Source organism: Haliaeetus albicilla, chromosome 9, assembly GCF_947461875.1.
Source record: "Haliaeetus albicilla chromosome 9, bHalAlb1.1, whole genome shotgun sequence".
In the NCBI taxonomy this organism is placed as follows: Eukaryota; Metazoa; Chordata; class Aves; order Accipitriformes; family Accipitridae; genus Haliaeetus; species Haliaeetus albicilla.
The window spans coordinates 7,659,610-7,685,502 of NC_091491.1; the positions used below are offsets into that span (position 1 = coordinate 7,659,610).

A 25,893-nucleotide genomic window follows, 5' to 3' on the forward strand; every position below is an offset into this window, starting at 1 on the left:
CCAGGCCACTTATAGTAACCCTTTGTTTCTCATTAGTGTCAGAGACAGATAAATGGACACAGCAGGAGGACTAAAGCTTGGTTTTGGGAAAAAGAGTTGTCTCACAGTTGGCATTAATGGGCTTAATTTAGTGACCCGCTTTGGCAGTAGAGCTGTTAGTTGATACGGTACTAGGCTTTTACTTAATATTTTTCTCAAGCCTTAAGTAAATCTATGGGGCTGTGGAGTATGATCTAATAAAGTGATCATGTCTGGACGGGGAGTAGCTGTGCCTCGGGCTGTGTGGGCCAGCAGTGTCTCAGCTGAGTTACTAGATGGGGTGAGCGCTAAAAAAAATCTGGTGAATTTTTTTTTTTTTCCTCCCCCTGGAATGCTTTCTGTTGAAGTGCTGTTGCGTCAAATGTCCTGTCTTCTGATCCCTTGCATGTATAAGTGAATCTTTTCCTGATAAAACTCTTTCTCAGGCTTTTCCTTCCCTAATAAGCCTAACTGGTGTGTGAATGAATGTGATCTGTGTCTCTTGTTTATTGTTGTGCGCATGTATTTAACAAGTATCAAGCTGAGTTAACCCTAACCTGGTATTAGCTAAATTGCTAGGCAGTGTGTCTTGGCTGCATGGCTAGCCAAGGGGATTGGTGTTTGGATCCTAGGCTAATATTAAGCCACACTTGTGTGGTGCCAAAAACACAACCTCAAACTGCAGGTACGCACATGCCTGATTTGTGTATGTGGTGAGGGGGTGAGATGCATCAAAGTGCCTCATTGAAGAAGGGCTGAGCTCTTCACCAGGGATCAAAAATGGTTGGGAGCCAGGGATGGTGGTTACTTGGGCTGCTCATGTAGTCAATTAGTGGGGTTGGAGACTGGAATCAAATCCTCTTCCTCTGTCCTTAACAGTGTTCTACCCATCAGTAGGTGTTCTGGCTGTCAGTGTAGCAATCCCTTTCTCTTTCTTCTCCAGATACCTTGTACACAATTTGCTTTATGTTATATTGCTGCCTGATTTGTTCTGCTTTGAAGTTTCCCTCTCCATTACTCCTAATGTCTTTTTTTTTTTTTTTTTTTTTTAGTGCATTTCTTCCCCTGCTTTGTTGGGAAGACTGAGGCTCCCTTACTCCTGCATGAAGCATGGAGTGGTGTGAGCAGTCCCTCTCTCCTCCTCAAACCAGACAGTTTACTTCGCTTTGGGCCCTTGTGCTACCAGAAAGTAACCCTGTTTGGTTGTGAATGCTGAGGCAGCTGCCGTCTTCTGTGTGTGCTGCTTTGGTGTCTCTTTTCCCATCCCTCCTGTTGTCTAAAGAGTCTTAAGTAAGAGTACTGGAACCAAATGGGGTTGGGGTCTGATCTAAGGAAGGATTGAGTATGCGTTTTCCCAACAGGAATTTGGCTAGTGTAAATTTTTTTAAGGGTCCCAGTGATGGAGTTTGTACCAACTCTACTGTTGATCCCTGTTTTCTGCTCATCACTAGGAGATCCCTTTTGGATCTCAGGTGACCTGAGAGAAGACAGGGGAACATGAGATACTCGAATGCAGAGTATTCTTTGCATTTTGCCTCTGGCATTATCTGTCAGCCTGAGCGGGGATGTAAGTTGCTCTACTGCCAGAGCAGAGCAAACCCAAACTCTACTTCCATTTTCCAAGCAACTGTTTGGTATGTAAAAAAAAAAAAAACAAAAAAAAACCCCAACAAACACCAAACCCTAAATAACCCTCTCTGTTACAGTGGAAGAAAATGGTTTGGGATGTGCTTGAGTTAATGCATGAAATCATGGTCTGTTGCTGTGATGGTGAGATTGCGTCAGTGCTGTGAGTGTCTCAAAGGCAGCTGAAGGTCTGGAAGAGGCTGCTGGCAGGATCTCTGCCAGTTTGTCACATTCACTCAGTGTCATGTGTTGATCCCCTCAGATACTTGTTGCAGCTCTTGCGTATTTGATAATACCTCCTTGTCTTTGGAGGGCGTGTCTGTCTTCAGAGGGATGCTTTTGCAATGAAAGTCCCAACAGGACTAACCCAGAAAAATCAACAGCAGCATTAACTTCCACGGCAAATGTCATTCTGCATTTCCATTTTTTAAACTGTGGGGTTTTGTTTTCTTCCAGGCATTTAAATAGAGACTGCATGGTGTAAAACTGGAAAAACACCAAATTAATATTGTTCATTTGAATTTTCCTCAGCGTTGCTAGATATTTATCCCCATGACCAGTGAGACTCCAGCTGCTTGATAAGTTAATTTCTTTAGTGAGTAACTCTTATCTCCGCAGCGAGTCCTGTAATTGGTATTAGATGTAACATGCATATTGTGTATGCACAGATGCTGAGCATGTGTTAACAATTTAATAAAAAAAAAAAAAAAGGGAGAAAAAGGGCCTTTAGTACAAGAACAAGATATGCTTTGCTTATAACCAGAGCAGACTCACTATATGACTTACGGAGAGCTGTTCTCTAGTGAACAGAGCCAGCACTGAGTCTGTTCCAGGTTGTGCCCCTGTCTGCTACCCTGGGCAGATCTTGTTCTTCTGCTTTGCTTGCTTTTCTGTAAAATGGTGACCAAGACCACTGTTACAAAGCTGTTTGAGATCTCCAGCTCCACAGTGTAAAGTAGTGATACCAGTCACTAATGTAGGAGAAGCAAAACTTGCTTGGACAGCAGATTGCCGGATGCGGAGTTGTGCATGCTGAGAGCTGGAGTTTGATGCTTTATCCCCTTAAAGCCGGCTCTTAAGTGGCTAAACTTCATGCAGATTATAGGCAGCCCTCCAACTCCTGGTTTACTGTTGATGCAGCGCTCTGTAGGATATCTGTCCGTGCTATAATGAGCCAGGGTCATTTTGCCTTTAAACCTTTTTGTGTGTTCATTTGTTCTGAAAATCCATTGGGCATGAGAGCTCCGTGCTGCCCGGCACATTGTGCAGCTCACTGTGAGTCCGTGCGTTTAACAGGAGCACGGCACTGTGGCCAGGAGCCAAGGAGGCTGGCTTTCAACCCGGGGGCAGAGCAGTAAATTTGTAGGAATGGACAGGCTTGGATTGTCTGTTATGTAAGGATTTTATTTAATACTCTAGCCACTCATCTACAAGAATATTATTGATTCAAGGCTGGCAGCTAGTCAGACTGATTTATGTCCTGAATTGTAAAGCTTTTTGATAAACACTGGATATCCACAGTATTCTGTAATACCTGACTGGTTTGGGCTGTTCCAGCTGGAGCTGTGCCTCTCTGTGTAATCGGGTTGGATATAGGGGAGTCTGACCCCCAGGGTCTCTTCTGCACGGTTCAGTGCTGTATCCCACCACTGTGCTTGCCTTGAAGTGTTGATGGAGGGCTGGGACCTGAGTGCTAGCTCATCCTCTCCCATGGGGTGTCCTGGGCTCTGGGCACCTGTAGGCTTAGCAGCCTGGAAAGAAACGCCTGCTCCAGTGGTCCTGAGTGCCTGCCCCATCCAAAAGGCTGATGAGCAGGGGCTGCTGGTGTCACTCCCTCCCTGTCTGACTGCTTTCAAGTGGAGAGTTCAAGGTCTGGCCTTAGCGGACAATGCCCTGGCTTGTTGCTTGTTGAGGTTTGATTAGGGACTCACCGATGTTTTATAAAAAAACCAAACAACTTCTACAAAGTTATTTCATATACTCAGAGTAGGAAGCCTCATGTAGTTGTGGAAGCCCAAAAGCGACCCCCAGTCTGCCCTGGGTGCCAGATTCCTCTCCTGGCTCTGCAAGTGACTTGCTATGTATAATCTTGGGAAAGTTACTTCATTTACCTTTTCCTGGAACTACAGTGTGAGTGTCTATGCTAGGTCAGCCCCAACATCTATTTATGCAGTGGATGTGATGCTTCCCCAGGGTGCTCCTCCAGCCTCTGACAAGGAGCTAAGCATCTCCTTTGATCTGGGCTGTTCTGGTTTGATCTAGAAATGATATCTGTTAGGATTTCTGACAAAGGGCATGTGTCCATTGCTGGAGCAGTGCTGATACGGAAAAGGAGCTCTTCTGGTGGGTTGCTCATTCATGTCTGATTTAAGGCTGCTGTTGCTGTAACACTAATGGGACCACCACAGCATTGTAGAGCTGCTTTTTTTTTACACTTTAGGAAATGAAAATGGTTAGTACTTAGTTTCGTTTGCTGATGGAAATCATTCAGCAAGGTAAAGTATTAGTAGTAAGTGCTGCTGAAACTGGTGACCGTGGTATTGGCAGCATGACCTGTCCTCCACCACCTTTGATACAGCTGTCCTTGCTTTGGACAGTAGCCCTTCTCCTCTGCAAGCCTGGCTTGGCAGTATGAAAACAGACACATAATATAGGCAGCAAACAAGGTACTGAAAATGCTTCTGTGTGAGCCACAGCGGAGTCTGCAATGAGATATCTACAGCCCATCAGGATGTCAGAGGATGCAGACCATGCATGATCTGTCCTGCAGTTAAGATGTCTCTAACAGGATTAGCCCAGATCAATTGGCCTGCCAGCAACTGTGCTCTCAGCATTTCAGTCAGCCCCGTCACCGGATTCTTGTTAGGTAAATGCCTTGTGTTCCTTGCTGCTGGGTAACTGAGTGCACGCTCTCATCTAGCTCCTTGAGCTGTGATGCTTAACTCTTGGTTTGGGGTGCGAGGGAGGGAGAAGGTATCAATTGTCCCCTGTTAACCCATGAATTATGGCTTCATGAAATGTATAGCTGCTCTGAAAGCCCTGGCTATGCTATGGACACAAGGCAAAGCAGTTGTGGAGCAGTGGTTGTTGCAGCTTCTGTCCCTGGCTCCACCCTCCCTGTTATTTTTTTGGAGCTCTAAATGCCTCACGTCATGTTGCAGAAGTGATTGTAACCCCTCTAGATCACATGAACACTTCAGCAGAGTCACTTCATTACAAGCTGCTGTTAAGATGCAAATAAACCCTCCTAATGCAGTAACTCCAGCACTGCTACACTTCATAAGTCAGCATAACTGCTTACATGGAGCTGAAATTACAGGGCAACTGCTCTTCAACTGCAGAGCAGCTGCAATGCCATCCAGGCCAACTAATACAAAGTAAAGACGCCGATGCAGTTTAGGAATAGGTGCTAGTACTGTTTTTGTTGATACAGGGTTGAGCCCAGCATCTTTTTTAAACCCATGTGGCTGCTTGAGTGCTGTTGTGGCAGGATGGGTTTGAAGGGAATAAAGAGAATTCCTGTTTGAAGAACTTCATGTGTTTGGTGGCCAAGGCTCCCTGTTCATCTCCTGAAGCTGGCAGCTCTTCATCCTGGACAGAGACTTTGGGCTCTTCAGCAAGAGGCAAGCAGGCCAACTTTGGGCTCAGGATGAGGGCTCTGCAGTGCTACCAATTCCCCTTGGCCATCAAGTGGCAGCCTTCGTCCACCCCACCTTCACAGCGAGCATTTCAGCCTGAGTAGGGCTGACAGCTGTATTAACGTGGTCCTCTCCTCTGCGGCGCTGTTGCCTGCTCTCGCGTAAGGCAGGTTCACGATGTCCTTCCAACAGGAGTGGCTGCCTGCCCATGAGATGAATGGAAATGGTTAACTAGAGCTGCCAGCCCTTGGGAATTGGTTCAGCAGCACTTCGTGCTTGACTAATAGCTGCTTCTTTCCTTCTGCACTCTGCCTGTCACTCCAGATGGGAGAGGACACTCCGTGGGTAATTGGTTCCTGTTCCCTCTGTCTTCCTCCTTCCCTCTTACTCACACACTTCGCTGTTACGTCTCTTTCATCATTTTGAGTTTGGAATAAAGTTAGGTCTTGGGCATCTTGCAGGAGGATTGGGTAAACCAGACTTGTAGTTTCTGAATGAGGAAAGCATTGGTGCTAAGGCAGAGTGACAGGCAAGAAAAATGGAGAAAGGGACTTTGTGCTGCTGCAATGGGTAGTGCACCCCAGATCTGATGTGGAACTGATTAGTTCTATATTAACTTCCCCCCTTTAATTTCTGTTGAAGTAGATATGTTGTCACTTCCCTTTTCACTATATAAGTAGAGCCAGCTCTGCCTGTAGGGACCTGGTGAAGCTGCCAGCTCCTTTGAGCTCGCTCTGCGGCTTTGTAGCACACATCTGCAGTGCTTGGTCCCAAGCATAGGAGCCAAGAGAGTGGCAGGCTACTGTGTGCAGACCTCTCCTACGAGTAAAGCGTGGCTTCAGGAGGACCAGGTCAGAGCTTCCTGGCATTGGAAAGAATCTTTTCTACCACAAAGCAGAGATGTCGGGTGCAATTTAGAAATGTAAGGAGGGTCATGGTAAATTGTCTGAGCCAGTGAGGGTTTTTTTTCTCTGCCTTGTAGGGAGTGAGGGCTGGAGTCTCGACTCAAGACAAGCAATAAATCCAATTTCTAGTTTTCCCTCAAGGCCTGACAGCTAGGGAAAATGGAAGACTTGCAGACAACTTGAGGAACCCCAATATGTCATTCCTTCCCTCCTTCACACTGAGTACATGCAGATACCAGTGTATGGGTTTCTTCGAGGTTGGATTCCTAGCCTGCAGCTTCTTATGATGAGTGTAGTAGGAAATGGTAGAATAGTTAACATCTGGCTTGATTATGCAGAATTATTCAGTCATTTCCATAATACCCTTTGTAAAATGTTTGCTGCTTGATAAACCAGTCTTTCTCCTGCTTCAGACAACAGTACCAGAAATCCTCCCTGCATGCAATATTATCTGGAAGTGAACTGGATTCTTCACCCTTTTTTCTTTTCCTCTGGACTTCACTGCCTGTCAGTATAAAGTGTGAAGTTCATCTGCGTGCAAGACTATGAATAGGGATGAGGTGTAATAGTTGCATTTATTACTCCTCAGTGAGCCAGTAACAAGATGTAAATGATCTGATGTATTAATCTAAAACACAGCTTGGCTTAAAGAGCAGTCTGTAGAACAAAACTCTGCTCTGCCAGCCTGTTTCAGTGGGGGAGACCTGACAGTGTAATAAGCCCTATTTTATAAGCTCAGTATTAATTGGATTTGCATCCTCTGGCTGGCTTCCTTTGGTCTGTGACTGATTCTTTTGACTTGGGAATCGCTCGCTTTTATCTCCTAAGTAAGCTAAGAAAAACTGGACTTGCGCAATGCACTGCCATGGGCAGCAAGAGGATGGATTGCTGAGATGGCCTCATGCTGAGGTATGAAGAGGTGGCCGTTGCAGAAGATGAGGGATGTCCTATAAATTTCTGCCATGACTTCAAGTAGGGATAAACCAAGTCTCACACAGGAAAAAAGCTCTGAAGGCTTCTTAACTAAAGGCAAATTGTGTGTGATTTGTACTTCTCTTAACATCTACTGATGGTAGCTAATATTGCATCAGGTGACTCCTGTGGGGACTAGGGGAAGGAGAGATGCCAGGGGATAGAAGGGGGATCCAGAATAGCACAGGGATTTGTCAAATTTTACAGGTTTTTTGGAGGATAGTTATCATCTAGTAAGTCACTGTCTGTGACTTTGCTGCTGTTCTCAAGGCGTTTTATCCTTTTTATCTCTGCTTTGAGGGAGAGAAGTATGAACCTTTATGGTATCTCTTGACCAGCGTAAAATATATTTGCCATGAGATATCCCAGATAACAGGCTAGCAGGGACCAGAACAAAGTTAAATTTCCAAGTCTTTTGTGCAGAGGTAAAAGGTTGGAGCCTTTTTGGCTCTAAGCACAGACACTCCTGGAAGCTTCTGCTTTAGCTATATGGTGCATTTTTTCAATATCTTAACACATCACCGTATATTTGAACAACATACCTAGAGCTGAACCATTTTGTCAAATGCTTTTTTTTTTTTTTTTTTAAAGCAAACAAACTCCCCAAACCCTAATCAAATGGAAGAGCAAAGCCATCTACGAGGCGAGCTGTGTTGTTCTGGTCTGCCAGTCCAGCCTTTCCTCCTACCTCGCCCTTGCACTTGCTTCATCCTCCATGCATGTTGTCAGGTCATGATCCTTGTCTGAATGTGACCAAAAAAACCCCTGCACTAGGCAAAAAACTACCATGGTCTTCTGAACAAATGCCTAGGACACAGATAAGCCTGGAGATGTCTCTAGCAAATAACCGCTGCAGATCTGTGCTTGTTTCCTCATGGCTATCAGTCATCTGTCAAGTGCTTTATAAATATTCACAGACATGATGTTGTACTCACAAACAGCACTTGTAGCCAGCTTTGGAGTCTGTCCTGATCACTGAATTCTCTCAAGCTTGTAGAATGGTGTGGATGTTTAAAAAATGGGCTTTATCACTGAGAAAGAGGTCTGGGTGCTTTGTAAAGGGAGTTCATGGTAGGACAGCTTCTAGGTGGGCTGCAGGATGGTTTGTTAGAAGGGTACCAGAGAGGATTTAGTGTTTATGGAGGGTTGCGCAGGTGGTACACCGTGGCTATTTCAGTTACTTCAAACTGTAGCCGTGTAGCTTGGCAGAGATGGTTACTGAAATATCTTAGTGCACCGTAGGTCTCCTTACCATTTGAGTGGCCCATTAACACATAAAGCTGTTTTTTTTTCATTTCTAAGGGAGGGGGGCATCTTCAAAGGGAAGGCAAAGCCCACCTATCTGAGCTGTTGTAATACCAGCATGTATCCTGTTCTCTTTCTTCCTTGTTGTTGAAAAGAGCCACATGTCAGAGGAATGTAGCCAAGATGCATTGTGTTTTCCCGTAGTTTGTAGCTGTTCCCTAGAAAACTAAAGCTTTCAGGAAGTGAGCTTCCTGTCAGTTTTATTTTTATTCCATTTCACAGTTACCCCACTGGGTTTTGTGAAGCTGCTCAGGACTGCTGGCAACCAGCGTGGTGGGTTGAAGGGAAAGCACTGATGCATGAAACGTGAAGAATTGCGCAGAGTTTTTGGTGCAGATGACAGGTGCAAGAGGGGATGAGTTTTTGTTCTTATTAACCTGCAAAACACTCCTGTCCGCAGTAGGTGCGTGGGGTAATTTCCAAACAGCTCTGCTCACACAATGGCAAAAAACCCCCTCTGTTCCCTGTGCTTTCCCATCATTGCGTTTCTGTCTGTCCTGTATGCGGCAAGCGAGTGAGACGTGCTCGCAGCAGTGCGGTCAACTGAGCTTCACTCCGGCCATCTGACACTTGGCTTAAATGAACTCGGTCTTTCTCTCCTCTCTCTCCTTCTCTCTTTCAGCTTGGCAGTGACCTTGGCGGGGGCATTGGAGGAAGCCCGGCAGTAAGTGCCATTCCATTTTTTTCCCCAATTTAAAAAGCTGCTCAAAGCTCAGGGTTTTTAAACATGCCCTCACCCATTATGTGCTGGAAGATGCTTTAAATCCCTGAAAATGTTTGAAAATGGACAAATGCAACTGAAACATACAGGTCCCCACCTATATTGCTTTGAGTCCAGCTGCCACCTGGGCTTTCCTAAGAGCAGCCAGGGCCAGAGCTGTTGACTCTATCTGCTTAGCTCTTCTTTCTCAGAGCTTTTAGTTTGAGCACCAGCGTTAACGCTGGCAGTCTTGTGCAGTCCTTGTGCAACCGCTTTGGCAGCTGAAAGGCCAAGGATGCTTACCTTTCTACTCACAAAGCCTGTTCTGTTGTAACCCTAACCCAGTGTCACCACAGGCTTGTCTGAACTCAATGCTTTTCTCCTCCCAAACACCATGTAAGATTTTTGCTGGACATCAGGATCAGGTGCTCTGAGCTTTCCTACTACGTGTGGTCAGTGCTAAACTCTACCTGCCACCGGCCTCCTTCTCTGTGCCTGTGCTTTGTGAGTGTCCTAGTGCCTAGAGCGCTTGCCAGGACATGGGAGACTTTCAGGCTGCTTCCAAAGCACCCTTGGCTTCAAATGCTTACCAGCTTCTTCCAGGAAAGCATGGGAAAAGGATGCAAGATGAATTGGAGATGCAGTGGGCAGGAGGGAGTGTGCCTCCAACCCACAGCCAAAAGCAGTCTCCTGGAGAAAGCTCCAGTCCCTCTTCCCAGGACTGTGTAGCCAGTAATTCAGTGAGGAAAGCATACTCAGTTCTGGAGTGAGGGCTTTTCAGAGATCCTTGTTGTGGCTGCAGTAATTCTCTCTCCTTCTTTCCCTGTAAATCTTGCATTCCTTTCTAACTTCAGCATGAGGCAGAGGAGAGCTGGTGGTGCAGTACACCTGTAGCCCCCAGGCAGTACACACCAGGACGTGGGAGATACTTAACTCTGTAGAGATCATACCTACAAAGCCAGGTCTCTGCCTTCCTGGGCCAGCATAAACCCACCAAGCAGTTCTATAAAACCACCGGTCCTCCCTATCCAAAGGGTTGATTGAAATACCACATCTCAGGTGGGTTCCTGAACACAGAACAGTGGTGAGACTTCAGACCCAGACCTGTCGTCAGTATTTCCTATTGCCTGCCTTAGTCATTCTGCCTGTTTCTGGGCTGCTGACTGGTGAATCCTATTCTCAAGCACGTCATTCTTCCTGCTCATAGTAAAGAAGAGAACCTGGGAGTCTAACTTGAGTGTGACTGTCCCGCCTGGAGCTGGGCACCTAAAGGTTAATATTGCATTTTTGGTGCCTTCATTTAAGTCCTGAGAGGGAAGGATTGCCCTTCTTGCAGAAAGGTTGTCCTCTGGCAGACAGAGACAGCTAGTTCTGCTTCATGTCATGAACCTTTTGGACCACAGTGCTGAGAATGCAGAGCTCTGGCTTTGGGTGGGAGTACACAATACGGTCATGACTCCCTTGCTATCTCTGGATATGCAAAATCTTGCAGGTTCCTGAAGACTGTTGTAGTTGGGGGAAGATCTGAAGCATTTTTTCTTTTCCCTGGGTTTATGTAGGGTAGATCCACAAAGCATATTGTCTTTATGAGAAGGAGAGAAGTAGAAGAATGATTCCTCTACAGTGGGAATAGATAACTGGAGCTATAAAAAAAACAATGTGAAAGCTATTGCATGGTTGAGGTGACAGCCGAGCGTAGGGATTAGTTGCCAAGAGCTTTGGAATTCAAATGCATTATTTAGCACTATTGATAATTCAGCGGGGAAGCTGCAAACAGCTTTAAAATATTTAGGATATTGCCCAAGTTCATGCTTTATTTAATAAGTAGTGTTCTTCATATGTGATGTTAATCAGTGCCTGTTCTTTCTAACTCCTCCAGGTGGGGCAGACCTACATTCCCTCCTCTGTGCCAGCCACCTTTGCCCCGTCACCCACCCCAGCGGTGGTGAGCAGTGGACTCAATGATCTCTTCGAGCTCTCATCTGGTATAGGCATGGCTCCTGGAGGATATGTGGCTCCGAAGTCTGTACGTAAGGAAAATGAACATCCTCAGTATGTTGCCTTACCTTAGGCTACAGGAAGTCTGAGATTGCTCACTTGTCCCCTTTATTGTGGGTCTCTGGTGCTATCAGGGCACCTTAGTTCAACTCAGTCCCATTAGGGATGCCCTGTTTTTTTTCCCAGGCAGAGTAACAGTGTATTGGAGACCATGTTAGTTGTTAGTTACAGACTTCTGTTTTTTTAGCAGTTCCCTCATTTTGCCTGTAACAATATTGCTCTAAAGAATGGCTTATATAAGATATGAGAATTTCAATTTTGTCAGAGCAGCTTTCCTGGAGACCTACTTCTTAGCAAGTTTCCCCAGGAAACTGAGGGCAGGATACAGTTTGCTACAACTTTCATAGAAGATTCGTTTATTTGGAGGAATCCAATATGATGGTGAAGATGAAATCATGTGATTGGGATGAGCATGCCGCAGTGTAATGCGGATAAATGCTCTGTTAGTGACAGAGATCGCAGATGCACTGACTGAAGCATGCTTCATGTGCAGGGTTTGTGAGATACAGAACGTGGTTCTGGTAACAGGCTGTGGAGCAGCCACAGGGTTAGCCTATCATGCCTGAAAGGGAATAAACAAAAATTAGCACTCTTATTAAATAGTCAATGGATGAATAAACTTAAGTCATCGTATGAAATCTAGGATCCCAAGGTAGCAGAGCATACTTGAAGCTTTTGGTCCTTAGCTGCTTGCAAGTATTACACCATATGTAAGACCAAGTATGAAAGAACCCAGTAATTTTGAGCTAAGTAGTACTTCATTTTGCACCACTCAAATTTGGGTTTGGGTTTTTCCCACAAAGATGATTTGGGGATCCAGAACCCAAACAGCTAATAGTATCAGCCCTGTGATTTTTATTTGGTTCAAACTTTAGTATTGTCCTGCCTCTAGTAGCCCAACAAGTCCTTGGAGAAGCCTGTCCATCAGCAGACTTGGTAAGTCTCACATTAGTGTGATGGGCACAAGCTTTCACTGTTTCTTGTGCACACTAATGCTAGAGTATCTTTGAATTATGTGAGTGCTGTGAACAAATATGGATTAGGAGCAGCAAGCTTATTTCTCATTGGTGAGCTTGTTCCTTTCAACACCCCATGTTGTATCTTCCCTGCAGTGTTTCTTTAGTGTCTGTGGGCTTAATGTGCCAATGTAGCTGGATTTCCGAACTCAGGACTTCTCTGCTGTTTGGAAAACTACTTGTTTGTTATCTTCAGGCCAGATTTCTCATGCTAAATGACATCTCTTGTGTTAAGGTTTGGTTGCCTGCAGTGAAGGCTAAAGGATTGGAGATCTCAGGCACGTTCAGTCACAGGCAGGGACACATCTACATGGAGATGAACTTTACCAATAAGGCTTTACAGCACATGACTGACTTTGCCATTCAGTTCAATAAGAACAGGTAAGAAAACAACACACTTTGTCTGCTATGTTAAAAAGATTGCATGCTCCTATGAAAGGAGTCTGTCTACACTGCTAGATATAGGGAGGGCTTTTATGTAGGTACATAATGCAGTCATGGAAACAGCTGGATGATACAGCCTGAACTCTCCATCACACCACAGTTGTGTGAAAGGGCTGAAAATATAGACTGATAAATCTGTGAGGAAACAGGCAGCAAACGGTCCCGTCATTCTCCTAACTCTGAAATGGCATCTGCCCCATTTAATCTCTGCAGCGTTTTAAAGCAGCCTCATGAGTTGTTAGGCAGGTTAGTGGTTTTATAGCCAGTAAGTGCCCCGAGGAAAGCAAGAGCATAAACAGGCAAGCATTTGAGCTGCACAAATATCAATCCATAATGCCTCTACCTCCTGACTTAATTGCTGTGCTGCCCCTCAGACTGTCTGGAAGTATGGGTCTCATTAATAAAGCTATTTGTCAATGAAGAAGTTGCAAGTTAAGAGTCAATGGCACATGTTTTCCCTGTAATTGGCAGCAGAACAATTTTGTCAGAAGGAGCAGCCACTTGAATGTTTAGAGCATACAGATTGTTCTCAGAAACCCATCTCAGCCAAAAGACATGACATGGCAGTACAGCCCCGATGTCTTCCCACAAATAGCCTTCCCAGTTAGAGTTTATCGTGCGGTTTGCTGTATGTTATCTTGAGCAAGGACCAGGCTAGTTCTTATCAAGACTGTAAAGAATATCTTGTGACTGGAATGTTCCCTGTATTTCTTAATATCCTTTCACTGGAAAAGGGTTCGCTATACTAAAGATCCACTGAAACCATCTCTTTATATCACTGTTAGCCTTGCAAATTTGGGATTTCTTGGGACGAATAATATTTACTTACAAAAGACATTATGCTAAGTAAGTCTTAGTAAATGTTCTCTCTGGACTGCTATATTTTCTGGAGAGTTTTGCTAAGCTGCAATATGCAAATATTTCATGCAAATTGGCCTGAAAAAAAGCTGTTTTCCTTGTGATTTTTCCCCATACATCAAGCTGCATGTTCTAGCCACACCTACATGGTACTTCTCAAGGATGTAAGAAGTTTAAGTACTGTACAGTAAAACAGCAATTTCTTTTGCAGCGTATCAGCACATGCTCCCAATACAATCTACTACTATTTACTCTTCTACAAATACTGTTCTCCTGTCACTGCTTTCCACTGTGGCTGGTGCATTGGAAAGAGCTGCAGTGGGCTGGCTCTTTAGGTTTAAATATTAAGGTTTGTGACTGGGAAGTTTCTATTGCTTTTCCCCCTTTCCTGCTGCTACTAATCACATTCACTGCAGTCTTGGGATAAAGCTTTAAAAAAAAAAAATAAAAGAAAGCTAGAGCTCTAGTGTGCTGTAATATCACAGCCTCTTAGTAGCAAAATGCAACTTTGTTTTCCCTCTGAGTCTTAGGGAAAACACTAGGGCTTATGTCCCCCAAGGTGAAATGGCTGCAGAAGGCAAATCATGTGGCAAGGCCCTTGCTGACAATATTTTTATTTCCGCTCCCTAGAGTGAAAACTAAGGAGAACAAAGAATGGGGCATCTACTGGTTTCTGAAAGTGACATACCCAATACACATGCGGCTGACTCTGTGCAGAGACAGTATCAGGTTTTTAGTGCATACAACAAAAATACACACCTATACATCTTTGGTCCTGTAAATGCTCTGTCACCTCTGAGCTAGTGTGAATTCTGCTAAAGAGAAACGCAGTCACAAGTGGACACCAAAACTATCTTATGCATCTGCACTTCCATCTGCTTTTGAAAAGAAGCCGGTACATGGTACAGAAGTGTTATATTAAATGTTAGCTACTTTTCCTCTTCTCCACTAAGTAGAGGTGCCTGTGGAATTAAATACCGCTTGGACTGAACGGGCAAGTAAACATTCGCTTTGCTATGGTTGTATATGTCTCCAGCTGAAGGAGTCTCAAACCAAGCAACAGAGCCAGACGCTGTCATTTTGGACCAGACAGCTGGCTGCGTTGATTCATTTGTTCTACAGTGCTCTGTTACAAACCACATACTCCTCCTTGGCTATCTATTTGTTCTGTTGGCTCCAGTTCCTTCTTCCATTGCTCCCAATGATATAACAGCCATGCAGTGTGTGATATACTCTATTTGCAGTGCTATGCAGCTCTGTAAGAGAGAGCCAAGAGGCCTGAGTCTGAGTCCAAGTGCCACTCCTTGCTGGGCAGGCTGCTGCTCGGCACATAGGCCAGTGCTGCGTGGGTAATGGAAGAGTTCCCAGATGCTTGTCTCCTGGGCAGGATGGTGCATGTTGTCAACAAGACCGACCTGATTGAGTTTCCTGTGCCTTGTCCTACTTTGAGTGTCTGCTGTTTTGAGCTGTGTTCCTCCCCTGTAGTAGTAACAGCAGGGGCAGCTCAGGAGTAATGGGAAGATGAGCCAGCTTGTGCTTGGCAAAGGGGGAATAGGTGTTGGGCAATGCAGTGCTGCTCTCATCGCCTCTGTTTTTCTCTTGCTTAGCTTTGGGGTCATCCCGAGCACCCCACTGGCCATTCACACACCTCTGATGCCAAACCAAAGTATTGACGTCTCCCTGCCCCTCAACACTCTGGGACCAGTCATGAAAATGGAGCCTCTGAACAACCTCCAGGTAAGGATTGTCTCATTCAGAGCAGTGCGGGGATCAGCAGGTGCTTAGCTCAGTTTGTTTGGCCCGACACAATGTGGTAAGACTCTAGTAACAGAATATCATGTGTATAGGGTAACCAGGCAGACCTCCTGGATTTGGGCCATGAGTCTGGCTGAAACTTCTTCCTATTCCCTTTTCTAGTGTCTCTTAGAAGGACTGAAGCAGAGACTTCTTGAATTTTGTGACTTTTGAAACACCTTAAACCCACTGCTTGCATGTAGATTAAGGTCTTTGCTCCAGTAACACTCTTCTGTAAACTGGGCATGAGGTTTGGTGGAGCTTATGAACTGAAGCTGTTCTGAACAGAGAAAGTGCATGCCTGTGGTGGAGCAGGCAGCGAGAGCTGTCAGCAAGAATTGAGGTAATTAAAGGGATTGCAGGAAAGATGGCAACTGCTGAGTGATTAATATTTCTCTAGTGCTCTTAACTTCCAGGGTGCTTTACAAAGGCATTGGCCCATCCCTGCCCCAGATAGCTTAATCCAAGGCAAATGAGATGTGTTCTAGGAAAAGCAGAGGAGAAATGACGTAAGCAGCTAATGTTCCATTAATGAGGCTGTTGGTGCACATCAGGGACAGCATTCTCTAGAAGAGGCCTTTTATCAGATTGGGCTGCCAATCTGATAAAGGCACGACAGATCCAGGGAGATGTTCTCCTCTGGTTTGGACCACAGACTGTCTCCGTCAGTCCTGGTGTGCCTCAGGGGCATTGGTCTTGAAGTACTCATCAGGCAGCCAGTTCTCCCTGGAAGGAGGCTCTTCCCCACTACTGCCATGTGCAGCCACTCTGTGGACCGGAGCTCAGAGAGTGACTCCTGGCTCTGCTCTGTGTAGCTGGGTCCTCCAGGATGATTTTCCCAGTATCCCAAAGATGTGGTTAACTTGCACCATAGCATGTCTCAGTCGCCTCAAGTCTCCACGAGATGTAACTAGGTTGGGTTCCTGTAGCGTAGCAGCCCATAGAGGGGAATGTTTTGAAGCAGCTCATTCTCTTTTTAGATTAAGAGAATGCAATGGAAGTTACTATTTATTCTGCCTGAGCAACTGTTTTTTTTCCCTTCTTTTGACTTCCATTCTGGGGCTTATGACTTATTGATGAGTCTTTGGGCAAACAGCTTGAAATAGCTTCTCTGGCGCTCAAACGAGCAGTCCTACACTCCGGCTCTGAGCTCAGTCATGCGATGGGGGAGCGTGTGGACAGTGAATGAATTACATGTGCTTGTCTTCCACAGAGGGCCCTTCCAGCTTGTGGAAAAGCTGGATTCCCTCTGCGTCCAGGTCATGAGGATGAGGTTGCATCACTGCATTTGGGTCAGCTGTGGTAAAATCTACCTCCTGCTCTGAAGGAAGCTTAGAAGTCTCTAGGAGGTGACGGTCCTGATCTGCCTCCATAACACTGGGGACTCTCTCAATGAGGCATTCTCAAGTTGCTGCTTCCTTTGATCAGGAAGGAAGTGAAGTATTTGGGTTATTAAATCTCTAAAGGAATCAGAACACAGTTTGTTTCTTGTAGCATCTTCTGCAAGAACAAAGCAAAGAGAAAACATGTGAGGAAACCTCCAGCTACCTTATATTGAGGCAGCAGAGCATTCATTAGTGCCAGACTTAGTTGCTAATTTGCTAGCTCTCTCATTGCCATAGAAGTTGGCTGCCCTTTTACAATTGGGGAAGCTGCCATATGGAGTAATAGTATATTTCTCTGCAAAGAGTTGAGTCATGATAGCAGATGCCAAGTTAAAAAGAGCACTCCCCTTACTTTTTTGACAGCAGTGGGTTTGATGGAGATCTGTCATTGCCCTGACAGCCAAGGCTCTGGTTTTGTTTTGTGAGTTCACGTAGAAATTATCTGTCTTGAAACATTCAGAAATCGTTTTGGTGACCTACTTAGGGAACAATTTATAGCATAATATAGGAGTAGAGAATACAAATGTTGCTGTATTCATTGAAGAACCAAAACACTCATCAAGTTGAATTTGCTTAATGCGGTTTTTCTGAGCTGGGGAACATTGAAGTAGATGCAGGACTGGTTTGAACCCCTGAGGACCTTATGTTCAGCTCTTATTCTGGTGGAGTTTTTTTGTTTTAGTAACAAGAAAAGTAAGTCCTGAAGTAACCAAACTGATAGCTTTCAACTTTTTGTCATGTTAATTAGAAACTTCAAAGACTAGTCGTACGTTCCTTAGGCAACTATTTCAGAAGTAATGAATTCAAGTCTTGTTCAGGTTATTTTTATTACCATTTCTAATCTTTCGCCCAATACAGCTGGTTTAATCTTAACATTTGTAATCACGCAAAGAAACTAAAATACTTGACAAGTTAACAAAAAAGCCATTTTTACAAGAAGATGAGGAAGACTGAAATATTTTCAGAGGCTCACTTAGGTAAAATATAACTGAAGAGTCTTCTGTTTGCCAGTCACCTTGCATCTTGTGATAATGAATACCAGCCTTCTCCCTCCCATCCCAAAGTAGTGATGATAATTTTCTTGACCTGTTGACTCAGATTCAACCCCCAGTCAAGCAGTGATTTATTCAAAGGATAAAACCAAAGTTAGACTTGACACAGCACTGTAGGCCTGAACAGACTCCAATCCCTGCTCTCTGGTTCATCTTTTTTACTTCTTACAGATTAAAAAGCTGCTGTCAGATGCCTTTGGAGTGTGCCTGTTACTAAAGAAAATCTGACTTAGTTATTTGTGCGCTGCTAACTTCTGCTGGGAGACACTCTTGCAGTGCCTTGTCAGCATTTCGGAGGCTACCTGGCACTCATGGGTGCTGTGGTCCCCCTGCCCAGAGCTGCCTCTGCAGAGCACAGCACTCGTAAGTGATAACAAGTTCTTGCCTAAAGGTGTGCGAGAGGCTGCATTGAGCTTCGAGTATTTGATAGCCGTGTCTCATTTGCCAGCCAGGGAGATGGCTGTAGTAGTTATATAGGCTTGCTTGGGTCCTGTAGTTGCCTTTTGGCAGCCCAAGGAGTGATACTCCTCTAATGACAGGTAGGCTATTAGGGTTGTACCTAGTGGAAGAGGTGGGGTGGGTGAGGTATCTTTGCCACCGTGTGTGTGAGACCTTGGGCTCTCAAAGAGGAAAGTGAGTTCTGAAACAGGGGTTTGCATCGGTGAGGAATATTAACTCTTTCCAGATACTTCTTCAAGTCAAATTTGGAATAAGTGCCTGGGATGAGAACCTTTCTATGCTAAAGAGCACCACTGTTCCTAATAAATGGCCTTTCAAGGGCTGTGAAAGGCTGTGAAATCAGAATACCTGATTTGCTCATTTGGGTACATGAGAATTGCTCCCCTAACCCTGGAAATGGGTGAAGTGGAGCCAGCCTGCTGTGAGAGTTTCAGAGCTCAGGCCTGGCCTGTCATGGCACGAATATGATAATCTCTTCTGTGAGATGGTAACAACTTGCAGGAGATAATACAATTGAAAACAAGCTGCAGGGACTCCTGGAGCAGTAGCGAGTCTGCCTGAGCCTGGAGCATTGCCATTCTCTTGGGATCCACATTCAAAATTGACAATCAGTGTGTTGTGTTCCTCAGTGTTACCTGCTGTCAACTGCCAGGGCTGTTTGCAGCTACTGAGCATGCAACTGAAAGAAGCATAGCTTCAGTTTTCAAAAATGCCTGTAAAATGATCTGGCGAGTATTGAAAGGGAAGGATCTGCCAGCTGCATTTCTTCCTGAAAAGTGACACTTGGAAACACAGACCTCTCCCTTGCTGCTGAGCAGTGTGGGGTGCAGAACATTTTCATATCTTCCAATGAGTTTGGCAAAACATTGCTGTAAAGGCAGATGAAGGTGCAGCTTCTTCATTGAGAAAAGATCAGTCTTGCTAATGCACTAGATCATACTTACCCTTCTATGCTCAGTTCTGCTGTAACTCATCACCTGTGCTCCTCCACTCTTTGGTGTATCGCTTGCAATGCAGAACCACTGGAACTCTCATTCATCAGAAGTGTTGATGTATCTCAGGTCACAAATGCAGAGCTCTCGGTACTTGGAAACAGATTTCACACATTCAACTCTCGATAAAAACAAGGTTGAGAATCAGCGTAAGCAGCAAGTCCAGCCAGCAGATGTTCTCCCTTTAGAGCCTGCTTGATAAATGGCACAATATCTGCCTGTGTGTGAGCTGTGTCAAAATAACTGGACCAACCGCTGCAGAACAAGCTTGGGTAGTCAGATATGGAAGGTGCTTTCTTGGATTTGTTGCCTAGGTTATTTTTTCAACATCCTCTACTAGAGAGGGTCTTATTCCAGCAAAGAAGAGAACCCTCCTGGGAGCTCCCTGAATTAAGGACTCAGATCACAGCTTGGCATCTGCGGCCAGTTCCTATCTCAGCTGTGGAAAGCTGTTGGCTTGCCGATTAAGGGCAGGTCTGCCGCATGGTACAGCTCATTTGATTAAAATGTACGTTTTGAACTCCAAGTACAGCCAGGCACACATGAGAGCGTAACCCTCCCAGTAACTCGCTGTTCCCTGACGGTTGACGTAAGCGGTGTGCCTGGAGATGACAGCCGCAGCCAGGGGCGCAGCACCCAGCCTTGCTGTCTGTGCACAGCTCCGCTGCCCGGGCTCGAGACTTGTGCCTGTAGGTAGAGTATCTGGCTGGCAGCGGCTGTCAAGCGCCCGTAGGATCCTGAGAACCCTACCTGTCAAACAAAATGAAGTGAAGTAGCTAGCACTCCCTGGGGGCATCTGACAGCCAGAGCAGCAGACTGTCACAGAATAAACCGTGACCTTGTGCTGGCAGAGGTAAAAAAGACTCTGCATAGGAGAATTCTTCTCGCCTTAACAGTTTGGCTGTTACCAGGCTCTAAAGCAAAACCCAACTTGAAGTAAATCCTTAATTTAGTGTAGGTGCTAATGGGATTCCAAGTGGGTATGTTGTGTACTTGCTGCTGATGGAAAGCATCTGTGTTGCTTTCAGACTTGACTTTGAAAGTCAGTTCTTATGCTCAAGTCTGGGATTTAAAGCATCAGAAACCTACACTATTGAAGAAAATAACTTAGCATTGTTCTTATGAGGTACCTCTTCCCCAAAATACCATGTGTGGGCTATCAGAGGGTTGCACTGCAAGAAAGGACAACAGAAGGGTGCTCATGCTTCAAGGTGAGCAAATATTTTCCAGGGATTATTTCTACAGGTGCTGCTTCCCCTAATCAGATCATGAACAAGACATAAGTGATTGGGAACCTTGTGCCAATTTTTAGTGGGTTCACACCTTTTCAGCAGTGAAGCATCACATGAAAATCTGGCACCTTTTGACTTTATCCCTTGGAAGCTTTGACTAAATTCACAAGGTAGCAATATTACTTTTTTTTCCTCCTTTCAAAAAGATTGCTCATGGAAAGCCCTTTTTTACTTAAAGTGCTTCTGTTTATTCTATTTAAAATGTCTGAAACTGAAGATCTAGTTTAAGATTTAGTAGTTTGTGTCCAGGTCGGCAGGTTAAAGCTGCAGAGCCACAGGCAAAGTTAGTCTGGACTGGTGGGTTTATTGAATGCAAGTGGAGGTTCCTTTCAAGCATGTCAAACCTGGAGAGACTTCTCAGCTACTGGTATCACTTTAGATGTCATTGATTGTCTCAAGCCAATGTTCCCACCTAAGGAGTGCTGGATTTTTTTGGCAAGTCACTGTTATTAGCTACTCAGTTTCTCATAGGCGCTGCTGTGGATCCGCTTTCTACCTGCAGTTGCTTTTGTAGCCTATCAGATGGCATTGAATGCTCCTGATGTGGCAGTGCAAAGGTTGAAGCATGACTTTGGAAAGCTGTTATCAACTGGTCGGGCCTCTTAGCCTCTTCTTGGTGCTAGTTTCCCCATCCAGGTATCTGCAGGTACCTTTTCATGGACCAGATCTTGGGGACCACAGCACTAACAGTGCATACCTGGCTGTTTGGGGGAAATATGTGGTGTTGCACAATGAAAGCTAGTCTTTAAAAGCTTACCAGACTTGTCCCAGTGCTATAGGTTTAAAGAGACTGTAGCATTTTCCTTTCCTGTTTCCAAAAATGATTTGTAACAGCTGGTTTCTGCATCATTACAGATACTTGCAAGGTGACACGTGATGTCATTACTGAACCCAATGATGCAGTTTGGGAGGAAGGCTGGCGTGTGGCTTGCTTTTCTTTGCTGGGAAGAAATTGCACTTCAGAGCATCTTAATTGGGTAGCTCTCCAGAGTATAGCCAAAGCAGCTTACTCAGTATGTTTCTGCAGAGTTGAGAAGCAGGTCAGCAGATACCTTTTTATAGCATTCTTATAACTGTAGGGACAGGGTTAGCATATTAATTTGGAGTGTGCCTCTAGAACTGTGACTGGAGAGAAGGCACTGCTTTCCAGCCCTTCTTGTAAGAAACTGCTGTTGTATGGCAACAACAATTAGCTACAAAAGCTAAGTAATCTCTGTTGTTCTAAGGCAAGGCAATTAATCATTAAATCGGCATTGGAAAGATCTTAGGTCACACAGTGTAGTCTGTGCTATGCTTTGTTGTTTTGCTACAGTTCCTCTTATTGAGAGCATTGTCAAGCCTGATTTTAAATACTCCAAGCACGGAAGCTTCTGTCTTCCTCAAGAGAATCTTTTGCTGCTTAATAATTCTCACTACCAAGTTTTCCCAGACGTTTAACCTAAATTTTCCCTCTTCTGGCTCATCTCCATAACTTATATCCAAGCATAGCGTCTGGAACGGCTACACTGCTGTCCCTTCCCCAGCTCTTCCCTCCCAGACTCAGAGGTGCATTTTTGGCTACTCACCCAGTCTGTTCAATCACTTTTGCAGAGGTGAATCAGCTAAGTCCATCCACCAAACTGCTTTTTACCCCTCTAGCTTTGGTGCCTCTAGCTCAAACACTAGACATTCCAACTGTGATGCCAGTGATGCCAGCAATCAAAGCAGGTAACAGCTCCCTATTACAGAGGATGACTTCCTTTTTTTTTTTCCTAGGTTGCACCATCATTTACATGGTTTTACTGGGCTTTAAACTAATCCCTTCTTAAGCTGGTTTGCGCTGTGGGAATTAAATATAAGCTGCTACCTTTAGTGATGGCTGAAAGTAGAAACCCCACAGACTGTCACATCTACCTTTCTGCTGTCCTTTGCACTTCTGGGACCTTCCCAATTGCTAGAAGAGTTTGTTCAGGAGCTTGATCTCCTACCACTTGTCCTCTGGCTTGCATGCATGTCTAATCAACTGACTTGCATTTGAATTCTCTGGTTTATTCCCCTCCCTTGTCTATCTGCAGCTGTTTTTACTGACATTTGGGGATGTCTTTCTAAACCTGCCACTATGGGACAATAGATTTTCTCAGCAGGACACTAATATATGTAATTATTGATGTGAATGGAGTTTGTCTTGGCATAAGTCTTTGTGGCAGCAAATTTATTTCTTTGGCTCAGCATTTAGCATGGTCTGGTTTGTGTTTCAGCTGGGTGACAAATCAGAGAATTCCTTCTGAGATTTTTCAAAGTAGCAGCTCAGGCAGCTCTTGAAATTCAGGGCTCCCCACAACCTCAATTCTAGGTCTCTCTTACAGGCTGTTTCCTTCGTTGCGAGCAATGGCAGGTGTCTGCTGAACTGTACTCCCATGACAGGCTATTGCTGTGCGGGATGATGTGAGGAGAGCGTGAGAGGCATAGAAATAAAGCCCAGAGCTACCTTTTTCTGTGCTATATTATGACAGTGCACTTTCTCAGACCTCCCGTTTGCTCCTGCTGTACCGTCAGCTCTCAGCCTGGGGAAAACTGAAAGTGAGGTTGCTCTGTGTTAGCAGAGATTAGTAGGTAATGTGGCAAGCATGTGTGATAAAAGGCAATCCAGTGCATCTCCCTGGCTGGTGGAGTTTAATGACACTGAGAATTAAGCCTTTTGTCAAGTGATCTTTTTTTGCCTGCCTTGATTGCTCTGTAGCAGGGCTTTCTTCCAGGAATCAACACACTGCATGTGTTTGCTATATAGCTTTCACTAAGGTAAAGGCAGGAGACTTGGGAGATGCTGCAAGAAAGGTGCAGGCCATAGATGTACTTCAGGCTTTTTAGAAAGTGTCCAGGGCTGAGACAGGACTAATCAAGGAGGTGAAAAATAAAGAAATGGGGATGAAGATAAAGAATATGCAGGGGTTTGAAGCTGGAGAATTACAAGAGTGAGATAGCAAAAAGGGATGATGAAGAAGCTCTTGTGCAATATGACAGACATGATGGTAGCTGTGTGCAGCCAAGAGGTATGAATGCACCTCGGCGGTGGAAGAAGTGAGTGAAGGGAGAGGCTGAACAAGAGCAGAAAAGAGCAAGGATGCTGGCTGTGACCCCATCAGTGCAATTGGCTCTGAAGCAGTGTGGTGAAATGCTCACAGGAGAAGACTGAGCAGCTTTTAGTGAAAATGGAGTGAGCACGGAGGGGCGGGACTGATCCTTGTCTGAAAATACCTGGAAGCTCAGTAACATCTCTCCAGGTTCAGACCTGGCTTCTGCTTGGAGAGATAGTCCAGGGTGCGCAGGCAGGCAATGAGGCTGTGCAAAATCTTGGGTTCCCTTTGGACTTCCAGCTGATAGAGATGCTTTAACCCCCTTTGTTTCTTCTATAACAGGTGGCTGTGAAAAACAACATTGATGTCTTTTACTTCAGCTGCCTAATTCCTCTCAATGTGCTTTTCGTAGAGGATGGCAAAATGGGTGAGTGCTTTTAGGTCTGTGGTCAGCTTTCTTCAGCCAGACTGCTTGCAGCGCCCAGCTGGGTGCAGTTGTCCCATGGCTGAGATTCACGTGTGCTTGGCCATGACCTTCATGCCAGTGCATCTCAACAGCCTGAATTGATGTGGTTTGATAGCCTGTCCCTGTTGTCCTGCAACTCCAATAGTTACCAAAACCCAAGTCCTCTGCTCTGATTCTCTCTGTAAGACAAGGGGTGGATCTGTTTTCTTTGAGGCTGATTTTTGGGGGTTTGTTTTGGCTTTTTTTTTTTTTTTTGAGGGTTTGATTCACTCAAATGGGTCTAGGATTTGCCCCCATACCACTTTCACTGTAATTCGTGTATTCCTGGTCACCTTTATTAAAGTGTTGTTGGAATTGGCTGGGAAGTTGCTTGAAAAGCAGCTTTTACTAACATAATCCTAAATGTGTGGATCTCCTTCCTTCTTGTCAAATCCTGCCTGTTCTTGGTTTGTAAACAGCGCATATGGTAAAGACTGTCTCTGGTTTGGGGGTTCCAAAAACCATCAAAGCTTTGCTGCTTTTACAGTGAGACTGAGGTTGTTATAGGAGCAAATCCTGGATCTGTCCACGGCAGGGCAAAATGTGACTAAATGCTCTTTTGTGTGTCTACCTTGTAACATTCTGCGGTGAATTAATTAATGCTACAGTCCTGTGAGGATCCAGGAGTGCTGATCGTCTTTCTTGTTTCTAGAGCGCCAGGTCTTCCTTGCAACATGGAAGGATATTCCAAACGAAAATGAGCTTCAGTTCCAGATTAAAGACTGTCACCTGAATGCCGGTGAGTAGCTTAATTCTACCACGCTGAGAGCACTTTTGATGTACAGTCACTAGACGTCACCTTATGAACAGCATTGTCTATGGCTAATGGATAGATGGGTATTGCACTTATAAACAGAACGGCCTTGGATCCTAGGGCTTGTTTCAGTCAAAAACTTCAGCTGGGTCCCCGTAAAAGCACATTTAAAATCCCAGATCTTAGACTTTACCTACTTGTTTCTTCCTTTCATTCTGGATATTGTATTCTTGTTTTCTCTTTCACACTTTGCTTCTCTGCAAAACTGCTCTTTTTAAATAGAGCTGAATATGGTGTTGGGGCTGTTCAGCAATCTTGTCCTGCTACTGTGTGTTTCAGGCAAAGTGTTCCAGCCCTCACTAACCTACTGCATAATCCCGGGCCAGTCACTTCACCTTTCAGCATCTGCTTTCTTCTTTCTGTTGTGAAAGAGTAACCCTACATACACTATAAAATGTTTTGACATCTGTGGAGGACAGGCCATGTGAGAGAGAGTTTTGGTCTGCTGCTGTTAGCTGATATATTGATGTATTTTGATCATAGTCTGTCCCATTCAGCTCTGTGTTCATCTGTCTAGTTGCCTCTCTGAGCATCCTGCTTGTACGTATGACCTTACTACTGCTGAAGGATGAGGGAGTGTAAAAAAAAAAAAAGTGGAATGGGGCCAGCATAGCAGCTTTGCTCCTGTTCAAGAGGTTCTGGGCAGGAGCCAAGTGATTCTACCAAAAGCTGCTATGCTTCACAAAGGAAAAAAGTGTCCCTATTGATTACAAACTCCGTAACCTTTTTATTCTCTCATGTCTGCTATTACACAATGAACGCTCTCTTGCTTCAGTTGCAGACAGAAACCATGGGTCTCTTTGTACTCATAATTATTACTATTTTGGAATGTAAAAGATGGAGCACGCAAGAGGGGAAAAAATAGCAGCTGTTGGACCTTATGACTTGATTTCACTGTGGGGTTTCAAGTGAGAACAACCTCTGTGCCTCCCCCAGTCCTCCCTCTGCTCCCGACCGAGCTTGGCATAGCCTCTCCCCCTGCACTGCAGTCCTGCTGCCGGTAATGC

The 25,893-nt window shown here is 44.9% G+C and overlaps 1 protein-coding gene across 3 annotated transcripts in view; it reads left to right on the forward strand.

Annotated features, from left to right (window-relative positions):
• The window catches only part of AP2B1 (adaptor related protein complex 2 subunit beta 1), a 394,518-nt gene that overhangs the window by 357,569 nt on the left and 11,056 nt on the right, over positions 1 to 25,893 (forward strand). For 2 of the 3 annotated variants that reach the window (XM_069791367.1, XM_069791366.1), the window contains exons 15-20: positions 9,087 to 9,128; positions 11,044 to 11,190; positions 12,474 to 12,619; positions 15,148 to 15,277; positions 23,910 to 23,994; positions 24,725 to 24,811. In XM_069791367.1, coding sequence (XP_069647468.1) covers positions 9,087 to 9,128; positions 11,044 to 11,190; positions 12,474 to 12,619; positions 15,148 to 15,277; positions 23,910 to 23,994; positions 24,725 to 24,811 — 637 coding nt within the window. The remainder of the gene's footprint in view (positions 1 to 9,086; positions 9,129 to 11,043; positions 11,191 to 12,473; positions 12,620 to 15,147; positions 15,278 to 23,909; positions 23,995 to 24,724; positions 24,812 to 25,893) is intronic. The other variant, XM_069791368.1, reaches the window with a different exon arrangement.